The following is a 22986-nucleotide window of genomic DNA, read 5'->3' on the forward strand; positions in this document are numbered from 1 at the left end:
ATAGTCATTAAACTGTAACCATAAATGTGCCAATATCAGGAGCTGAGGCACTCGACTGATTTATCAAGATGCCCGCCCTCAGTTTCCTTTGGGGAGTGTACTATCAGCTTATGGTCAATTCTGCCTTAAAATCTAGCTTTTGTTTAATAAATCTGCCCTGCTAAAGATGACTCTGTGTGTGTCTCCCCCGAATTCTTTCTTGGGTGAACGAAAACTTGCCATCCATCTCCCTGACAAGATTTGTGTTAGTCTCAAATTATAGCTATCTGGTAGAGCCATCTGCTTAGCAAGCAGGATACCCCAACTTTGGCAGTACAGTACTGCCAAAAAAAAAAAAAAAGATTAGCTATCACTTACAGGCTGATGACAAATTATTATCATTAACCCCAAACTTCATAGTCAACAATATTTGCCTGACATTGTCACTTTACTATCCTACAAGATCCTCAAATGCATGCAACACCAAATCTACCACCTCTTTTTCTGTCTTCCTTAAATTTGTTACCTATTTACTAAACAGCTAAAGTCCCAAACCAGAAAGTCATTCTGGACTCTTTCCTTTCCTTCTTCCAAATCCATTCAGTAATCAGATGAAAGAATAAGAACTTCCAAATGATGGCCCAGATTTTTCCCAATTTTACTTCCCAGAACTCTTTGTCTCTCAATCTAATAATAGAGATGCTGATTCCCACACTGGGGTCATTCTTGAAGCTGTTCATTCTGCTAATAATGCCTTCCCTTCTCCTCCTTTGCCTACGTGTCACATATGCTTAAAGATCTAACTACGGGATTTCCTTCAAGAAGCCTACCAGAACTCCCAAGACCTAGGCTAAGGGATTAAAGACAGTATGGAATTTTAAGTATTTATATTTATTATGTTTAGAAAAATTTATAGTGGCTATATCTCTGAAAAGTATCAGAAATTAGAAATTCTAGTCATGTAGTATATAGTATTAATTTTTCTGTTAACCATATACCTGTAAAATCAAATATACTTATATTCTTCCATATGTAAATTTTTCTTACATTTACTCCAAAAGAATCTGCATTATTATACATTATCTGTAATTTACTTACTCTAAGAATCCTGCGCTTTTTGACAGCATGAACAGGAGAATCAACTTCACTATTTTTCTGACCCTACATAAAATAAATAAATAGATAAACAGATTAAGTAAAATGTAATACAAAGTGCTCAAAGAGAAAAAATAACATTTCATAATAAGATCAAAATATCATAATATTATATTACTGTGGTTAATGAATGACTCACCTCCGGGGATTTTAAAACATTTCCTTTTGGTTTTTTACTTTTTCTTAGGAAAATTTCATCATCTTCACTTTCATTACTTATTAATAATTGTTCATCTATAATTTATTAGAAAAATGAATCTGGTCAATAGATGCAAGTACACTCAATCATAATAAACTATTTTATTGATGCCTACCATAAGAAATAGTTCTGTCAATCTCACTTTTTTTTACTTTTAAAATTTAACCTCAGCTTTAAAAAACAGTTGTTCAGAAGTTTAGCCAAAAAATAAGCATGGGAAAAGACAGAAAAATAACACAGTGTGCCAGTGAGGAAATAAGAGACAATAGCTTTTGTTAATAAATACATATTGAATGAAGTTCAACTTTACTAATTAAATAAAATGAACAGGTAAAATGTAATTTGATTAGTCCATGTTTCAAGAATTCATCTCTAAATCTATTATAATCTCCTTGCTTTTTCTCCCTTTATTTCTTTCTAGGTAAAGGAATTAGATATGAAAATGTAGGCTATGATATACTGAAAGACTCTTACACATGTATGATTTTACAGAGTATAAAATAAAAATTGGTAAGCTATTCACCAAAATTTAACTAGAACTACATATTCAGGGGGCAGGAGAACACTAAAGCCAAATCCCTGGCCTGTCAGTGTAGCTCAGTATAGAGCATGCACTTTGCATGCATGAGGTCTTTTGGTTCAATCCTCAACATGAAAACAAAGCAAAACAACAACAAAACTCCACAAGCCCTCATGAAATCAAATACTTCACATTTTCAAGTACTTAACCAAAGTTCTACTCTGTACTTTCATAAAATTTTGAATTAAGATACTTTAATCTTCTCTAATAGCCCTATGATAGTTTTAAGATATGCTCACAAATTCTTTCATACTCCTTTCTTCAAGTTATGGATCGTTAATTCCTTTCCCCTTAAGTGGAAGCCAGAGTTAGTGACCTCTTTTCAACAAATAAATATAATAGAAATAAAGATGGATTATTTATGAATCTAAGTCACAAAAGGCATTGCAGCCCCATCTTTGTTCTTTCTCTAGTCCAACTTTTTTTTTTTTCTTTTTTTGGCAGCACTGGGGTTTGAATTCAGGGGCTCATGCTTGCTAAGCAGGCACTCTTTCTACTTGAGCCTCTCCACCAGGCCTCTTTATTCTTTCTCTTGAATCTCTTGGATTTAAGAAGCCAAATCCTATGTTCTTTTCACTATGGTGTCCAGGTTGGTCATGAACTCATGTGCCTAAGAAATCCTCTCACCTCAGCTTCTAAGAAGATGGGCCTACAGCTACGCACCACTATCCTTGGCTACCAGATGCTGTGTTTTATCAAGCAACCCATGAAGAAGTTCACACAGCAAACAACTGAGGCCTCCTACCAACAGGAATATAAGTCATCTTAAAAGCAGATCTTCCAAATCTATTCAAGCTTTCAGATAATTGTAGACCTGGTCAATATCCAAATTACAATCCCATAAAATATCCCAACCCAGAACCACTCTGCTAAGCCACACCTGAATTACTGCCCCACAGACATCTTGAGAAAATAAATATTTTTTGTTTTAAGTCATTAAGTTTTGGCAGTAATTATGCAGCAATAGATATATAATACAGATTTTGGCACCTAGAAATAGGAAGCCGGCCGCCATAATAAATACCTCAACTGTGCAGGTGGCTGTGGATCTGTAGAACTATAGAGAAGGTGGAAACAAAAAGGACTTTTGAGAGATATTTTGAAGGCTTGAAGAGCCTAGAAGAAATTGTTTGCAGGAAGATTAATGCACATTCAGGGGGGTATGGGTGAGAGCTTTATTAAAGAAAAGGAAAGTTGGGTGCCAGTGACTCACACCTGTAATCCTGGCTGCTTGGGAAGCTGAGATCGGCAGATTTGCCATTTGAGACCATCTGGGCAAATAGTTCACAAGATCCCATCTCCAAAATAACCAGAGCAAAATGGACTGGAGTTGTGGTTCAAGAGTAGAGTGCCTGCTTTGCAAGCATAAGTCTGAGATCAAACCCTCAATCCATCAACAAAAAAAGGAAATTCTTATTGGAAAATGGAATCTAGGAGATCCTTTATAAATAGTGCCAGAAGGTTTAGCGACAATGCAGTTAGCACAGAAAGTAGAAATAAATGAAGGGATCTAACTAAGAAGACTTCCAGAAAAATGTTTATCACCTGTTGATTCTTACTGTTATAGTAAAATACAAGAGACTGATAATCAAACAGTTGGAACTTAATGGTTTTGAAAATTCCCAGCCTCCCTAGGTGGCAAACAATAATAAATTCAGACATCTTCCACGCAAAGATCAAATCCAGAGAGTGCCAGGGAACTATTACGAAGCTGACCTCAGTGTACCTTTGGCCTCTCTCCAACACCTTTTGAACAAACCATTTTAGGCAGATTCTCTACACCAAATCAAGCCTTCAGATAACTGTGACTCTGGGTGAACTCCTTAACATAACCTCAGGCAAAATCATAAGCCAAGCCCACCCAGCTAATCGACTCCTGAATTCCTACCTAAACTCAGAGAAATATTATTTAAGGTCACTGAATTTTGGGAATAGTTTGTTATATAGTAATAGATGATACAAACCCAAACAATAATTTTTTCCCATCATACTGTGCTAGCAAAACATTTACCCAGACAGATAAATATGGATGATTCCTTTTAGCAGCTGAGTACTACATAATCCAATTACCTGCAAATGAAACCAGAGTTAAATGAAGGGCTCAGCTATAGTAAGCAAAGCATTTCAGGAAGCTTCCTTTTAAAGTGATTTTGTGGTGTTTAAGAAACTAGTTTGGTTTTGTTTTTGTTTTACATATGTAACATGGTAAATGATGTTAAATTATCTTTATAAATTAGTGGAGCAAAAATATATATTCCCTAACAAATAATTTCCAATATCTATGCACGATTATATTGCAAATGATTAACAGTTAAGTACTATGTTAGAAAAGACGTTTTAATTTACACCTGACACAAAATCAGAAAAATAATCTCACCTATTAACCTGGACTTAATATAGCTATATTAAAGCAAATACTGAAGTGTCATTGGCAACATACACTTAGCAAAAATATATATTTCAGGGCATATCCCAAACTATACAGAGTTTTTAAAAATAAAATATATTTCACTGGGCATAGTGGCGCACACCTGCAATTCTAGCACTTGGGAGTCAGATGCAGGAAGACCCTGAGTTCAAGGCCAGCCTGCGCTATATATACATAGAGAGACCCTCACAAAGAAAGGTAAGGAAAGGAAAAGAGGAAGGGAAGGCGGGACGGAGAGAGAGAGGGGAGACAAGAAAGGGTGGGAAAGAGGAAGGAAACATCTCAAGAATTTACTTTAAACATACTTTCATCTTAAATAGAATACTTATGAATCATGCCCTCAATACTAATGAGAGTAACATTAGAAAAAGATTCACACAAAACTCATTTTATCCTACAACTGCTGTTTTTCTTTACCATAAGGAATAAAGTTCATAAAAGGCCTGATAAAATAATCTACAAATAGAGTTGAGATCTATAGCAGGATTTAAAAGACACTTAAAAACCTTTTTATTTCATTTTTTTAAATAGATAGGATCTGATAACACAGCAGAGGCTGGAACCTGAAATCCTCCTGCCTTAGTTTCCCAAGTGCTGGGATTACAGGAGTGGACCACCACGGCCATCTTAAATCATTTTAATCCTAACCATGTGTTGCTCTATTTTCTAGCTTTTCCATGATGACAGAAATACAGAGATTTCTCTGGATCTTCTGTGGTCTCGATTCTCTAGATATGGTATTATTTATCAAATATTTGTTAAAACTGGATGTGGTGGTGCAAGGCCTGTAATTCCAGCTACTTAGGAGGCAGGAACAGGAGGATCATGCATTCAAAGCCAGCCTGGGTAAAGTTAGGGAGACCCTGTTTCAAAAACAAAACACAAAACCACCACCCCAAAGGTATAGGAGCTTTACTCAAGTGTTAGAGTGCTTGCCTAGCATATGCAAGACTCTGGGTTCAATCTCCAGTATTGAAAAAAATTCTTGGAAAACAAATCTCTACTTCAAACTATCTCCCCTTCCCCACAAATCTTTTAATTTCCTTCCTTCTTCTTTTTCCTTGTTTTGAAACACCTAAATTCTTTATTATTTTCAATATACCTAAATTGTAAGTATTTATGAGCCAAAATGAAAATCAACTTTATATATGAAGCCTTTCCAATGTAACCTAACTCAAAATGTCACCATCCTCTGAACCTCCTACTCATTACTCACACATTTTTACTGGCTTTTTTTTTTTTTTTTTTGGTGGAACTGGGGCTTGAACTCAGGACCTTCACCCTGAGCCACTCCAACAGCCCTATTTTTGTGAAAGGTTTTTTTGAGATAGGGTCTTGCACACTATTTGCCCGGGCTGGCTTTGAACCGAGATCCTCCTGATCTCTGCCTCCTGAGTAGTTAGGATTATAGATGTGAGCCACCAGTTCCTGGCTTATTGGCTTCTTTCAAAGGTCTGTCATATAAACCTGCTTTACAACCTACGATTAGGCTGAATTTTATACTTCCTCTTATATTTCACAATATATAACCATATTTCTTTCCCATGGCAAGAAGATGAAAATTCATATCCAACTATTAGTATCAATTTAAGAAAAATATTAAAGGCTAGAGATTTGGTTCAAGTGGTAGAATGCCTGCCACGCAAGTGCAAAGTCCTGAGTTCAAACCCAAATACTGACCCCCACCAAAAGAAAACTATTATACTTAGCTACCTAAGTCAATATATATTATATACTGAGAAATTACACTTGGAAAATTACAAATGAATTTCTAGAGCAATTATTCTAGAAAGAGTAACGATTTTATAAAGGTGGAATCTTACCTTCAGCAGAACGATGATGGGATTGTTGTAGATAGATCTGTTCATAACTTTCAGACTTTTCTAGAGAAAATCCTGAGTCATCAAAATTTAAATTCAATGTTTCTTTGAAACTTTGTAGATTTACTTTTTCCTCACTAAAATCTGGTACATTAAGCATTTCTTTTCTTATCTTAGAAACTGAGTTTAATGTGTTTGACCTCAAAAGTGGTGTACTCATAAATTTTTCCCCTACTGGTGAGGAAAACTGAGAAAAACAAGGAGACATAAATTCTTTATTCTTTGGAAAATGTACAAAATTTGAACTCTGCATATCTTCTCTTGCCAGGATGGGTATGGTTCCACTTGTAACATTTTCAACATGATCTCTTGGTTTATTTGAAACATAATTTGTCTTCCTTATCTCCTTAATATCAAAATACCTTCCAGATAGATCATCTGGACATCTACTGTTATTTGTGTCCAATGCATGTTCTTCTACTATCTCATCATCAGAATCTGGATTACAAAATCCTAAATCAAAGGTAACAGAAAATAAATCCTTAGAACAATCAAAAACATGTTCATCGCTCTTCAATTTTTCCTCATGTCTATCTTTCAAATCTTCATGCAGTTTACAACTATTTATATCACAGATGATTTGATCTTGGGATTCAGAATTATCACTTAACAAAAGTTCATCAGAAATTAAGAACTGAGAGACTGGAGCCATTTCACTTATAGGAGTTTTGCCAGACACACCTAAAGATCTGCAATTATTGTTTAGGGGAGAAAGGTGCACACCATTAAAATCTTCATTAACATCTTCAAATAATAGTAAACTCTCATCTTGATCAGAGAGCAATACTGGAAGGTTATTGTTATCACTGTCATGGGTTTTTTGGTCAACTAAATTCTTTGCAGGATCTATGTGCATTTGAACATGATTGTTAGAAACTAAACTTTCACTTTTAATATCTTTATGTACTTTGTCATCACAGTAATTGAAGTATGGCTCATCAGAGATCTTATCATTAGTTGCACCAAAGAGACAACTTTTTTCAGAAGGATGATTAATAGAGTTAAGTGAATCTAATTCTAAATTTTGTTGAGAATTCATAGCTGAATATGATATCAGAGAGGTGGGTTTATAATTTTGTAAATCCTCTGCATGTGGTAGGAAAATTAAATTCTCAAGTGCCAAACCCTTAGCAATTTCGTATTCCAAGTCCGAAAGTCCACTGAGAGGCGGGGGAGAATGAGACAAAAATTTCTCTACATTAGCTAGCACCTCTTTTGTCAATGCATGACAGTTATCAGATTGTTCATCTGTTGCAACTACATAAAACTCTTCTTCAGATGAAAGACACAAGTTAGATGAAACAGATTTCTCATCACTGAAACTGTTATAACCAGAATCTAAAAGATTTCCAACAAATGAACTAATAGATTTACTTGTAAACTGACACTCTGTTAATAACACACTTGGCTGATTAACATTTTCATTAACAGTACATCTGTCAGTAACTCCATCTGTATCTGATGTCCTTTTATCATTTGGTAGGTCTAACTGAAAAATAGTTTCAGCAGGAGAACTTCTGTCAGTATCTAAAAAATCCATATCATCATTTTCTTTATTAGGCTGATGTTTTTTCATTTCTGTAGAAGCTTTCTTCTTTAGAAAAACAATTTTACTACGTTTGGCATGAGTTTGTTTAAAAATTTCAGCACATTCTTCATCAGATTCCATCACTGATAATGAAATGATCTGATTTATATTCTGTGCTAATGAAGACTTCTTGTGAGTAGTGAAGCTGTCACTAGCAAGATTAATATACTTATTTCTAGGAGTGCTAAATGTTGAGCTAACATCTTCCATTTGCAAATAAGGTTTGATTTCCAATTCATAGCTGCATTCATCCTATAGATAAAATGAAAAAGTCTCAGAAAAACAAGACAAAAAGCCAATTTTGAGATGAGTTTTATTCTATCTGAAGATATTTCCTAAATATTACGTTATTCAATGATTTTCTTATAAACCTTAAAAATTATTCTGTTGAATCAACCAAAATTATAAATGACACGACTGTGAAATTATGTTACCTGTAAATAGTCAACTTTTTTTCCCCTTTGGTGGAACTGAGATTTGAACTCAGGGCTTTGCACTTGCAAAGCAGGAACTCTACCACTTGAACCACACCTCCAGTCCATTTTGCTCTGGTTATTTTGGAGATGAAATCTCAGAAACTATTTTCCCCAGTCTGGTCTCAAATCACAATTCTCCTGATCTCAGCCTCCCAAGTAGCTAGGATTATAGGCGTGAACCACCAGTGCCCAGCAACAGGCAATTTTTTTTTTTATCCCCAGTACTAAATACACAGAAGACCCACAATAACTATTCATATAAAGAACAAGGTTAATGAATACATATAAATATAAATTTGATATTTTTCACTTCTAACATTGAGTTTAACAATAATTCTAATTTCCTAAAAGTATTTAAGAATTAAACATATATATGTTTAAATTTACTCTCACAATAGCAGTAAACTTAATTTATAGAATCCCTAAAATAATAGTACTTGTATGTCTACTTGGTCTTGAATATACTTGGATTTTTAATGAAATCCCCAAGAATTCCTATAGTGAATTTCTAAGGTTTACTTCTCTCTAGGCCAATAAGCTAAAGCTAACACTCTTCACCATCTCTCTTCCTTCCCCAGAATACTACTTTAGTCAGGATTCCTCCATTACTAATGGACTTAGCAGTTACTTCTCTATTTTTTTGAATAATAAATATTAAAGTCAGTAATGTCTGTCTTCTTATAGTAGATAAGCCCACACAAACAGAATGTTTGATTTGGTTTGTTCACTGATGTTGCCACTAGGCTTGGAACAGAGCACAGGATATAGAAGTCATTCAGTAAATATGTTAATTTCCTGGTACCTGTTTTCTTGGGATCTACAACTAATTACTTCATTAAAATATATTTATGAACATTAACTTAAGAATAAAAATAGCAACTCTAAGTTATTGAGTACCTATCATGTGTCAGTTGCTATTTAAGTGCTTTACATATATTAAGTCATTTAATTCTCATAATTCTATGAATATGTTATTCATCCCTATTTTATAAATGGAACTGAGGCACAGAGAGGATAAATAACTTAGAAATCCACAATTAGTAAGGGATAGCACTGAATTCTAATCTAGACATTATAGATTCATACTCATAATAGATTCACTATTTTGATTCTCTCTTAAGAAAGAACTGCTCAAGAAATCAACAATTTCCTAAATTACCACCAAGATATAAGAAAGATTCCAAATGATCTACATGAATGACATTATCTCAATAAATCTCAACCCAACAAGAATCTTAAATTAGCTTTGTAAACAGTTCACACAAATCATTAAATACATTAAAATTTTACTGTGATCTAATGATATTTCATATGACATTCTTCTTCTAAATAAATTAAGTCTATTTATTCTCCTAAGACAGAAAATGGGTTCCTCAATGAGATCACAAGAAGCTATGCAGAAAAACGAAGCTTCTCTATAAATACTTATAATATTTATGCTTCTTATTATTATAATGACTTCAAATTAAGAAAAATAAGTATTGTAGCTTCATCATATCATTCCAAGAGGAGAAAGTTAAAATAAAACTACCTCTTCATGTCTCATTCCTTCTATCATTTGCATAATGCTTACAAAATGGTGGCATCGATCTGAGTGGTCAACTTGATGTGTAGGAAAAGGATGATCTTGCCACACTCTCCACTCAGAGAGAGACAGCTGATGAACTCCAATGGTTGGCTCTTCAGTCTTGATTTCAAAAATAATAAAAAAGGATAAAAACATTTATACATACTGTGATTTCACAAACTGATTTTTAAAAAGATACTTAATATGCAGAGAATAAGCCTGCCATAAATACTTTGAATTCATTTAGGCACTCTCAATATCTCAGTGGGAAAAAAGGAAAATAATTATAAAGTACAAAGAGGTCCTTTTAAACTCACTTAAAAATAGCTGTCATACAAGTTACAGCCTCACCATATTCCTATTCATATAGTTCCTTGTTGATATTTGAGAAAAATATGCCTGGCTTCAAAACTATTATTTGGTTAGATTTAGATCCCACAATCTAGTAAGAGAGACATTCATAATCTCTTGATGATACTGAGCGCAACTCTTCTTGCCTCCTGTCATTCCTCTCTCTTTGATAGTGAATAACATAAAATCCTCAAAGCCATATATTACAATCCCTATACATCTTCTAAAGAAATCATTCCTGTTGTTTTTCCAGCTCCCTCAACATCTATGCAACCTTTGACTTTCATTAAGCTCACCAAGTTTTTCATAATACACACACTAAAAGAAAAACTCCAAAACAAAAAACCCAGTAACAATGAATTTAAAGTTTTTACTCTAATTTTAAAACAAAAAATAAAAACAGTTTGGAAAAGGATGCACATAACAACCTAATTTATGTCAGTAAAATATTGAAAAGAATACAACAGAGAAATAGTCAAGCAAATTATGCTATATTGTAAAGCTATACTTATGTAAGTTATACCTCTTTAGAAATGTTTAGATGACAGAAAATTAAGCAAAAGCAGAGCTTTTGTAAAAATGTTATATAAAAATATCTATATATAATAAAAAAAATCACAGTTTTAAAAGTTAAGAGTTTAATGATTTCTTTTTAAACTGATGGCATTCTTACTTTAAGTAAATTGACACTCGAATTATAAACATCTCTTATTACTCCCAAATCCACCACATCATCATTATAAAGAGTATTTGAAAACATGTTCAACTTACTGATTTGTTTTCCTCATCTTGTAAAGACAGAAACTGAACCTGAGGCAACTTTATCTCCTTAATTTCATCACTGTCTCTTAACCTGTAGAGTCTATTCCATAATTTAAACTCTTCTTCTGATAAGAACCAATTTTTATTTGAGTTATTGTGCCTTGCTCCTATAAGTTGAAATAATTGAAAAAGGGTTAAAAAATCTGCAAAGCAAATATAAAATATACAATATCAACTCAAACCTTCTACTTGTTTATATCTATTTACTTCTGCTAAACCACTGATCCCACTTATTAAAACTACAATTTGTCATATAAAACCACTGTGTATTCCTGATTCTACATATCTCCTAAATTTCTCTCACCTCTATTTATTTATTTAGGCAGTACTAGGGTTTGAACTTACACTTGCTAGGCAAGCACTCTACAACTTGAGCCACTCTGCCAATCTTCTCTCACCTCTTCAAAACTATTATTCATTTTGGAGGTAACCTTTAGCAATGGCTTCATTAACAGAACACAGCCAGGTAGCCGAACTCTCAGTTCTGGCTTGTTTTGGACACTCTCCATTTTATTATCTAAGATATGGCATGAAAGAGTCAGGTAACTAACACATGAAAACTACTATCAAGGTGGTAAGGGAGGGGGTGGGGGCAGGGGGGAGAAATGAACCAAGCCTTGTATGCACATATGAATAATAAAAGAAAAATGAAAAAAAAAACCTACTATCAAGTTCCATCATAGCAATATTGGGAAGGTTCCTTGAAACTTGAGGGTCAGGGGAGTAAAACTATAAAGGGTTTTAGGATTAAGTTTCAAATAGAGGTTAAGAGCAGAGATAAACAGACAGGATAAAGCAGGAACTCACCCAATACAGATGAGGACAGAAAATTTTTGAAAGGCTACTGAATTAGGATTCAGGAAATTTTGGTCCCAACTATTCCCAAATACTGTGCAATCTTTTTAGAAATAACATCTCTGGTGCTTGGGTGTGACTCAAGTGGTAGAACACCTGCCTAGCAAGCATGAGGCCCTGAGTTCAAACCCCAGTACCACAAAAAATAAAATAAAAAGGCAGATGACTAGGAGAGTAAGAATCTTGAAATTTCATAATATGAAACCAGCAGAATAAACAATTAACAAAATTGAAAGGTATGCTCTTTAAACATATAAAAAATCACTACATAGGTAAACCAAAGGTAAAAATTATATACATACATTTTTTTTTCATGGAACTGGGGTTTGAACTCAAGGCTTCATACTTGCTAAGCAGGCACACTACTACTTGAGCCATGCCTTCAGTCCATATTGCTATGATTATTTTGTTTTGTTGATTTTGGTGGAACTGGAGTTGAACTCAGGGCTTTGTGCTTGCAAAGCAGGCATGCATCTAGTCCTCCTCTGGTTATTTTGGAGATGGATGTCTCATAAACTATTTGGCCATACTGAGAGTCCTCTACTTTTATATTGGGTTTTTAAACAATGGAATGCACCCTTACAAAGGTATATATATATATATATATATACCTTTATATATATATACCTACTCCTTTATATATATACATATACCTACTCCTTCTTTTTAGAAACAGGACCTTCCTTTGAAGCCCTGTTGGCCTTAAACTCTTTGGCTCAAGTCATCCTTCTGCATCCTGAGTAGCAGAGACTACAGGTATAAGCCACCAGACGTGGCTAAGAAGCAGAATTTCTATTAACCAGTATTCAAGTTGAGACTCAAACTGCATTTATCAAGGATGTTGCAGGAAACATTCTTTCCCAGATAGGAATAATGATCCCCAAGGTTTCTTCAAAAATCTTAAAATATAACTATATGGGAATTTTGTTTTGTTTTGTTTTGGCAGTCCTGGGTTTTCTAACTCAGGGCCTTGCATTTGCTAGGCATGAGCCATTATGCCCAGCTTTTAAAAATACTCATTAAAAAATAAGTAAAATACAAAAACAAATGTTTTGCTTCTTATTTTCAAAATTCAAATATTTCAGGGTATATTCTTGGTATCAGCAAAGTCTCTGTAGTTCTTAAGGTAGCAACAGTCCCATTACTACTATGTTCCTGGAATCAAATTATTTGTTTCACTACATTGTTTCTCACTATTTCCATATTACTAACACCTTTATCTAACTCCACCACTATCTGTGGTAAGGGTAAATATAAATTTTGTTCTCCTTTGTGAAAAGAAGATACCTTCCCTCTTCCTTTCTTAGAGCAGCTAAAGAGACATTTGGTAGGAGAATGATAGAGGGGGTAAACTCAACTATGATATATTGTAAGAACTTTGGTAAATGTCACAATGTATCTCAAGTACAACAATAATTTAAAAAAAAAAAAAGAAACACCAGCTGTGTGCAAATCCTTCTGGTAATCCTTTAATATGTAAATCCTTATAAAGGCTAAGTAAGCTGCGACCCAGCTTTTCAAACCGGAAACAGTTTCCTTAAGAGGTTAGAAGCCATTTCTTTGAAATGTACACATCAAGGAAGACAGTGTTGTCTATGGCCACACCATTCTGAATGTGCCCAATCTCATCTAATGATAAGGAAGATAGTGTCCCTATCTTCCAATCACCATGGGAGTTTGCCCAGGTGCCTTTCAGGAAGCTGTCAGTATCTGCTTGCAAGAAATAAGAGTAGTTGATTATCCCATTGGATAAAGACAATTCACTAAAACAAATAGCTACCTCAGTTGCCAGGTGAATTTGGGATGAGAGGTTAAGAAGGTGGTATTCTCTCACATGAGGACAAGTTTCTTGAGAATATGTATGCAAAGGACTGTAACTGCTTGGGTATATAAATAGGAAAGAATTTCTTCCTGTCTTTGTATTATCTTAGTAAATTGTCTATAATGCACAGTTACCTGGTTTAATGCTTTTCAATTAATAAAACTGAGGGTTGAGGAGATAGCTCAAATGGTAGACCTTTGCCTACCAAACACAAGGCCCTCCATGGCTTCAGTTCTCAGTACTAAAAACAACAACTAAAACACCCAAAACTGATTTCTTTCTTTCCTATACGTTGGGGAAAAGATTCTCTGGGAGCCAAGGGTGGTGGCTGGAATCTGTAATCCCAGCACTCAAGAGGTAAAAGCAGAAGGATCAAAAGTTTCAGGCCAACCTGGGCTATACAGTGTGACCCTGTCTTTAAAAACAAAGAAACAAACATAAAAGGATTCTCTGAGTTAGTAGGATATTGTCAATTTTCCCTAATACTGAGAACATCCCCAGCATCTCAGAATGTACACTGAATTTTCAACAAAGAAATACACTAACCAAAGCTGCTAATCAAGAACATCAGGGGGAGAAAGTATGTGTTAAATGCAAAATTTTTTATTTACCGTCCTTATGGGAAAAGAGAGATGATTTCCACTGCACTTTCCGAGATGACTTCTCTGCTTCATAGACACACTGTGTAATGAACATTTTGTGTAATTCTGGATTGATTTCATCAGGAACCATTCGTGGACTTCCTTGGTAAAAATGAAGGATCTGCCTATTACTTGAAATAGCTTTATAAATATTTCTCTTGTTGGACTGACTCTGATTGTAAGTCTGAAAAAACAAATATAAAATGTCAAATTTCATTATTTCTATAATAATCATTCAGTCATAAAGGCAACAATTACTATATTAGTTTGGGTTTATTATAAACATAAAATTAAACCCTTGTTATTCACTTGAACAGAAGAGCATATCATTCCTACTATCTTGAATTTTTTTTTTATTTTATTATTCATATGTGCATACAAGGCTTGGGTCATTTCTCCCCCCTGCCCCCACCCCCTCCCTTACCACTCACTCCACCCCCTCCCTCTCCTCCTACCCCCTCAATATCTTGAATTTTAACACTTGTCAGTAAACTGTTAGATTAACCCTTGATGAAAATCATTCAAAATCTATTATAAAATCATATCTTAACAACTAAATTACACAAAGGAAATCTATTTTTTATATTACTGTCTAGAAATACAGTTGGTATTTATACATAAATTTATAAGGTTATGTAAGAAGTACAAGGTTTTGGGTTATTTATTGATTTATATTTAACTACTCCCTTATTTCAGCTTATTCATCTCTCTATACTTTTATTTTCTTTACTGTATGTAACAAAAGTATGACTTTTCTTACAGGGCATTGACCAGACTGCATAAGATAATGAATCTAAAGCACTTAGAACATTTCACAGCACAGAGGAAACGCTCACTAAACGTGGGTCATTATTACTACTTTATAGATAAGAAAGCTAACACCTAAATAGAGAGGTGAACCATCTTGACAGGGTAGCACAATTAGTACCATTGCCAATCAGTGATAACATATGACCTTTTACAAACTGCCAACCATTTCATTTATTAGGATTATTTTATGGATAAACTAGACATTACATATAAGTATATAATAATTGCATGAATGGTGTTAAGGATAAGCATTTTCTAACTGATTTAAAGGGTACATAAAACATTTTAAATGAATTTTTTACAACTCTTATATCTGATGATACCTTTAATGTGAATCTGTGTATGTGGCCACTGAATTCATCCCAATGAGTTATTGAGTTATAGAAGCTGAAACTTTTTGATTGTTTTTGGTGGCACTGGGGTTTGAACTCAGGGACTCATGCTTGCTAGGCAGGCACTCTATCATTTGAGCTAGTCCGCCAGCTCTAGAAGTTGAAACTTTACTGTATTTGTCAGGTGCCAGTGGCTCATGCCTACAATCCTAGCTACTTAGAAGGCAGATATCAGGAGGACTGTGGCTGGGAGCCAGCCTGCTAAATAGTTCAAGAGACCCTATCTTAAAAATACCTGATACAGAAAAAGGCTAGTGGAATGGCTCAAGTGCTAGAGCACCTGCCCTGAGTTCAAACCCAGTACCGCCAAAAAGAACTCCCCAAAAAAGCAAACAAAAAAACAAACAAAAAAAAAACTTCATTGTAACAAACGCAAAATAACATTATATATAACAACATATTTAGGAAGTTCTGTAATCCAAATTCTAGACAAGTATGAATATAATTCAAGTTCCTTGTCACTTAGATAGGCATTTAAGAAAATAAATCTTTAAGGTTTTGCAGTTCACATACTGTCTCTGGTGCATACTCTTTTTTGTTTTATTCTGTTTTGGTGGTACTAGGGTTTGAACTCAGGGTCTTTCCCTTGCTAGGCAAGCACTCCACTACTTGAGCTACACCTCCAGCCCCATATTCTTTAGTATTTATTCAGCTAATTATTTAAAATTCAAAACCATTCTATTTTTTTATAGTTAAATAAAACTAAACACACACACACACAAAACAAGACTTAAAAACACAGAGAAATAGTAAAACAATAATGATAAAATAAAAGATCTAAAAAATAACATAGCAAAATAATACATATTAGTTCTTGTATCTACGTATCTCTGAATTAATACTGAAGTAGTAAAATGTGTTTCTTCTTTTTGGTGGTACTAGAGTTTGAACTCAGGGCTGTGTGATTACTAGGCAGATGCTATACCACTTGAGTGATGCTGCCAGCATGAAATGTTTATATGGATAAAAATTAGGAAGGTGACTTTTTCTTTTTAAGTACAACTAGGGTTTGAAATTGGGGCCTTGTGATTTCTAGGTAAGTACTCTACTACTTGAGCCACACCCCCTCTTTTGCTTTAGCTTACTTTTCAGATAGGGTTCTGTGCTTTTGCCTGGCCTGCCTCAGACCATGATCCTCCTACCTCAGACCATGATCCTCCTACCTCTGTCTCCCAGGAGCTAGGGTTATAGGCATGTGCTACCTACCACCTAGGTTTTTTTCTTTTTTTTTTTTTTTCTGGGAGTGGGGTTTGAATTCAGGGCCTCATCCTTGCAAAGCAGGTGCTTTACCACTTGAGCCACAACTCCAGTCCATTATGCTCTCGTTATTTTGGAGATAGGGATCTTTCTAATTATTTGCCGGGAATGGCCAGAACCACTATCCTCCTGATCTCAGTCTCCCAAGAAGCTAGGATTATAGGTATGAGCCACCAGCACATGGCAAAAATTGTTATTACAAATAGAACATTCAGAATCTAATACAAAGAGTGAAAAAAAAACATTTACCTACAGACTGTTTGGGCTTTGAATGCTAAAGTATTGGCATTTGTCTTTGAGATGTGTTTCTCAAATTTGAATGTCGAATTATGTTTGCATAAGTCTACTTACACGCTCTTCCCGTCCTTCAGCAAGAATAACAACAATCCTGCCTTGGCGTTTGCGGCCAGTTCTACCCATTCGTTGTATGAGACGAATTGGGCTCTTCTGGGCATCAAAACATATTATAAGATCAACTTCTCCTATATCCAAACCTTCTTCACCAACACAGGTAGAAACCAATGTGTTGTAACCACCATCACGAAATTGTTTCACTACCTGAAACAAAAAAAAAAGGTTTAGAATTTAGAAATTACTAAATGCATCGTGAGCCAGTGGCTCATGCCTATAGTCCCAGCTACTCAGGATGCAGAGATCAACAGGACTGTGGTTCAAGGCCAGTTTGGGCAAACAGTTCACAAGGGCCTATCTGGAAAATACCCAACATTAAAAAGGACAGTCAGAGTGGATCAAGTGGTAGAGCATCTGACTAGCAAGCATAGACCCCTGAGTTCAAACCTCAGTACCACAAAAATAAATAAATAAATATAGAAAAATTACTAGATGCAAATATAAGAGAATTGCAGCTCAAAGCAGTTTTGCACTCACCCTAAAATGGTGAAATCAGATTAAAAATCAGCATTAAGTTTACTACTGAATAGAAGAAGTCACATAATGGTAATACAAGCCAAAAGAGATTATGATAAAATAGAAATCACAGTCCCATTTCCTTTGCTGTAAGAATGGTTGTGAGGCCAAAAGAAAGGATTTATCAATAATTTAACAGTTCTTCAATCAATAAGAAATTTCTGATTTTATTTTTACTACCACTGAAAGGGGCATAAGGCAGGTAAATGGCCTACAGCATTTACTCTTATTTATCATATCTTAGTTCTAAAGGTATAGGACTAAATGTATAGTTAGGTACATGTAAAATTATGTTTTATTACTCCCAGAAATCATATATCTTTCACAATGCTATTCTAAGATTTTTTCTCTGGTCAGTTTAATGGAACCACAATGGCATGAGAATGAATTAATGAAAAAGTCAATAAAACCTTTGGAAAAACTTCCTTTAGCCTTATAAACTTAGTTCTCAACTGCTTTGAGCCTCAGTTTTTTGATAAATACCAATATTGATGTTGCAAAGTTATGTATGGTAGAGTTGTAGTGGTGGTAATTAAATAAGGTGATGCAACATCAAAAGTTGAATTTACTGATAATAATTATGTACAAAGGTACATACTATGTACGGGTACTAAACCTAATTACTTTATATATTAGTTATTACACCATAAGGTATAATACTACCACTGTATTTTATTAAAGAAATTAAAACTCAGAGAAGTTAAGCGGTTTGCCTAAAGTCTCACTAATAATTGTCAGTATTTGAATTTAGGTATCTCTAACTCTAAAAACCTGTTACATTAATCTGTAAGCTAATTCTATGTTAAAAACCTGAAAAGTAGAATAATAAATATAGTTATAATATTAAGTTCAACTATAAGCCTTTCCAGTGTCACTCGTCAAAGGATTTTCCTTTAGTACAGAAAAACTCAGTGCAAGGATAAACAATGATTAAAAGTTAAGAATCATTCATTTTTTTCCTTGGAATCTGTAATGACATCAAGCAAAGAAAAGATTTGACTTAATATTACCTATACAGAGTTTAGTAAAACTGATGTCCTTTTATATAGATAAAAGGAAAATATGGGCCATAGTGCTAGAGACACACAAAAAAATGTAATTCTTTAAAATAAATAGCTAGCAGATTAATAAAAGATGTTACTTATTTGCCTAGGATTGATATTGATCTGCCATTGAATATTTGCTTCCCTGAATCTTTCTCATCAATTCAAGACATATATTCAGTTGTTTATTCAACATCTCTACTTCATGTTTAAAACTGTGATTCACAGTATGATCCACGAACTCTTTATTACTATGCCAGTCCACAAACTATTACTGGCTGGCAACAACGTTAAGTACAAAAATTTAAAGGTTTAGAAAGTTAACAGAGTAAGTTTTGTTTATTGATTCTAATACTAATTTTTAAAATGGACTCGAACTTTGGTTTTCATTCATTTTACTTTTCTAGTAATTCATTTTAATTGTATTGTTGCAAAGATTAGTCTGTGTTGTAGTCAGAGGAAATAAACTGTTTCTCATCAGTTTTGTAAACATTAATCTAATAGGCCTATCAAAGTTAATTCATCAAAAACCAAGGTCTAGATATTCTTTCCAAAACCTGTTTTTACTGCAGTCTAAGCCATTTTAGTTAATAGGAACTGATTTCAGTTGCTCAGGCCAAAACCTACAGTCATGCCTGGAGTCACATTTCATACTCCCTTATCTCACATCCCATTCTAATTTGTCAAATAAATCTTGTCAGCTTGACCTTCAAAATAAACCCAGAACTCAGCAATTTTCACAAACTTTCCTGCTACCACCCTTGTTCCAACCACCATCCTCTTTAGAAGACTGCAATAAGTTTTCCAACTTGGCCTCTCAGCTTCCACCAACATGATTCCTTTTTTCCTTTTTTTAAATTTATTTCTTCTTTTTTTTTGAGCAGGATCTCATTTGTAGCCCAGTTGGTCTAGGCCTTGCAATCTTCCCAGAATCCTCAGTGTCCCAAGTGCTGAGAGTGATTCTCTGAAAATGTAAATAAAACCATTTCCTCTGCCCCAAACCCTCCCATGGCTTCTTTCCATCTTGCTTGGGTAAAAACCAAGATCTGATTCTCCACTCTGTCCTTGACTTAATCTTCTGTTTCTAAATAAACACATAATTTTATTATAATTATTTGTACGAAATTTCATTTTACAATGAAATCCCAGCTATGAAAGTGATTATGTATAAGAGTAAAAAAAAAAAAAAAAAAGGGCTGATACGTTGGTGTCTGTAAATTATTATTGACATAAATGAATAAATGATAGTCAACAAAATCAATAAGATTTCTATTGATGCTAAAGTTCAGGAAATGACTTTATGTAATGCTGAAATGGACAGCAATCGAGTTGAGTACTCAAATAGTGGGTATTTCAAATACTGAAACTGCTTGACCTCCAAGGCAAAAATTACTGTATTTTTCATTCACACATAGATGTTAATAATGACCCACTAGATGTGTGAACCCCTTCAAAGTACTTATACTCTGATGTGACAATGGGTAACAGTGTATCTTCAGACTCAGGAAGACTCCATATCATACCCAGTCAGTTTAAACAGACTCTTCTGAGTGCAATGAGGACTAGCAAAAATGGTGAAGACCAAAACTCCTCATTCACTAATGATAAAATCAAAAAAGGAGCTGTCAAAATGAATTAGACATTAAAGGCACACCTAATTCTCAGTGACTATTCAAATGTAGACCTATATAATTAATCTACAAGTCCCACAGAGTATCAGTCTGCATAAAAAAATAATAATAATAACCAGTCTAACAAGTCACCAGTCTAAAATTCCCCTCAAAACATCATTACATTTAGACAACTTAAGACATGCTATTCAGAGCATCATGGGGCTACCTCAGACCATGGTTTCCTCTGAGCATACTTGGGTTTGAGCCAGGACTACATGGTTGCAAGGCAGGTGCTCAACTGATTGAGTCACATCTCCAGCTGATACTTTTAAAATAAGATTATAAAATAGCTGAGAGGACTGGTGGAGTAGCTCAAGTGGTAGAACACCTGCCTAGCAAGCATGAGACCCTGACCTTAAACCCCAGTACTGCCAAAAATTAAATACAAAAAATAAAATAGCTGAGAAAAGAAGCCCACTATTTCTTCAGAAGAAATTATTAAAGTTATTTAAATGAGCAGTAAACATGTATTAAAGTTTCAACAGTAAGATCTCATTTAATGCTTACAACAAACCTAAGAACTATGTTTTAAAAATAAGGAAAACCAAGGGAAAGGAAGCAAAGAAACTTTAAGTGTTAGATCCTAGATTCCCAAGTAGGTTGTATGATTCCAGAGCCTTTCTGCTTAACCACCACATTTTACATTACTTAAAAATAAAAGTTTCGTGCTTACTTGTGCAGCATATATGCTAAAACTGGGATGATACAGAGATTAGTATGGCCCCAGCACAAGGATGACATGCAAATTCATGAAGCATTCCATATTATTAAAAAACAAGTTTCAAAGCCTAATAACGCACTTTATCTGATCTTTCAAAACATGCTTATCTTCATTTGCATGTTTACTATAAAATTAGCAGCCAACTGACCAGTGAGTTACAACAAAAAACCTAAGTACAAACCTAATCAACTTTATTTTTATTTCATGATCTCAAAAATAATTACCTCCAGCTGCTCCTTTTGGGTAAAACCTTTCATGCTCTTCCCTGAAGCATGGCCAACAAAAGTCATCACTCTAATAATTGGTTGGTGCCGTAAAAGCATTTCTGCAATTTCTTGAACACTGTCTCGAAATGAAGAAAATATCATAACTCTGGTCTCATCGCTTTTCTTTCCAGAGGTGTTTTTAGCTGTATAACACAAAATACTCTAATTACAACTTTTAAAAATGCCTTTAGAAGAAAAAAAGCCTTTAGAGAAAAACTATTTTAAGACACAAGCCTGAAATATACTAGTAAATAGTAATTATTTCAGAAATATATTTTAAAACATATTTTATCCATATCTTTTTTAGCTACATTCTATAGTAATTTTAATAATCTTGCCTCCCTATTTCCCATTGGCTAGCATAAAATAATGTCCTAAGGAAATCAAGTAAGTATCTAAATCACTTTGATCAATCCATCAATCCAAGGTATGCCTGTTAATCCCCTTTAATCTTCTGGACAGAAAGAAGCACAGAATTGTAGAGCTCCAACTACTTTCCTAAAACTTTCCTTTCTGTTCACTAAAATCACTATCTTAATTCAGACCATGCACCCCGAGAACCTGCTATAACTTCAAAGCCACCAAAGATAACTATAGAATATACTTAACAGTCAATTCCAAAGTTGTTCAGTGTCTACGCTTGGAAGGCAGTCAAATGTACTAGTAAGAACATGAATTTTATGTCTGAACCACTTATTCTCTGGGTGATGGGTGATCACAATAATTACTAAATCTCTTGAAGCTTTAGCTTCTTCTTATCTAAAAATAGACTGATTAAATGAAACAGGAAATGGAAAATAGCTTTTGTCCATTATAATAGGTTAAAAATTGCAACTTATGTGGGTGTTTTGTTATTACCTTTTTTTCTTCTTGTTTTCTTGAAGGTACTGGGGTTGGAGCTCAGACGCTCATGCTTGCTAGGCAGATGCCCTACCACTTAACCACTCCACTAGCCTGTATTTTGCATTGGGTATTTTTGAGGCTGGCTAAGGTTTTTGTTTTTTGGTTTTGTTTTTTTTTTTTTTTAGGGGTACTGAGGTTTGAACTCAGGGCCTTGTGCTTGCGAGGGTGGCACTCTACCACTTGAGCCATTCTGCAAGCCCTGCATTGGGTATTTTTGAGATAGGGTGTCATAAACTACTTGCCCAGGCTGGCCTCAAACTGAGATCCTCCTGATCTCTGCCTCCTGAGTAGCTAGGATTACAGGTGAAAGCCACTGGTGCCTGACTCCTTCCTTTGTTTTTAAGCTAGGTTGGGACTTTGACAATCTTTTTTTATTCTCTTTTTGTTCATTTGTTTTTGTTTTTTGAGACAGGGTCTTGGTACATAACAAAGGCTGGTCTAACTCACAATTCTCCTGCCTCAGCCTCCAGAGTGCTGAGACTACAGGGCGTGTGCCACCATGCTCGGATGCCAATCTTTTTTTTTCCCTTCCCTGTTTTTGGGCAATATTGGGGTTTGAACCCATTCAAAAGGGCTGGAGCCACCCTACCAGCCCTTTTTTGAATGGTTTTTTTCAAGATGGGGTCTTGTGGAACTATTTGCCCGGGCTGA

At 34.6% G+C, this 22986-nt stretch overlaps 1 protein-coding gene and 1 non-coding gene across 4 annotated transcripts in view; one reads left to right on the forward strand and one right to left on the reverse strand.

Moving 5' to 3' along the window:
- Fancm (FA complementation group M) overlaps positions 1-22986 on the reverse strand; it is a 58011-nt gene that overhangs the window by 15399 nt on the left and 19626 nt on the right. For 2 of the 3 annotated variants that reach the window (XM_074068040.1, XM_074068042.1), the window contains 8 exons: positions 21391-21575; positions 17154-17360; positions 14314-14527; positions 10975-11132; positions 9817-9972; positions 6165-8061; positions 1274-1368; positions 1078-1140 (listed from right to left, as the gene is read on the reverse strand). In XM_074068040.1, the coding sequence (XP_073924141.1) occupies positions 1078-1140; positions 1274-1368; positions 6165-8061; positions 9817-9972; positions 10975-11132; positions 14314-14527; positions 17154-17360; positions 21391-21575 (2975 nt within the window). The remainder of the gene's footprint in view (positions 1-1077; positions 1141-1273; positions 1369-6164; positions 8062-9816; positions 9973-10974; positions 11133-14313; positions 14528-17153; positions 17361-21390; positions 21576-22986) is intronic. The other variant, XM_074068041.1, reaches the window with a different exon arrangement.
- On the forward strand, positions 21111-21214 carry LOC141422031 (U6 spliceosomal RNA). Its single transcript, XR_012446700.1, has one exon. It is a non-coding gene; the product is annotated as a U6 spliceosomal RNA (small nuclear RNA).

The sequence above is a fragment of the Castor canadensis genome, chromosome 3 (genome assembly GCF_047511655.1).
Source record: "Castor canadensis chromosome 3, mCasCan1.hap1v2, whole genome shotgun sequence".
NCBI lineage: Eukaryota > Metazoa > Chordata > Mammalia > Rodentia > Castoridae > Castor > Castor canadensis.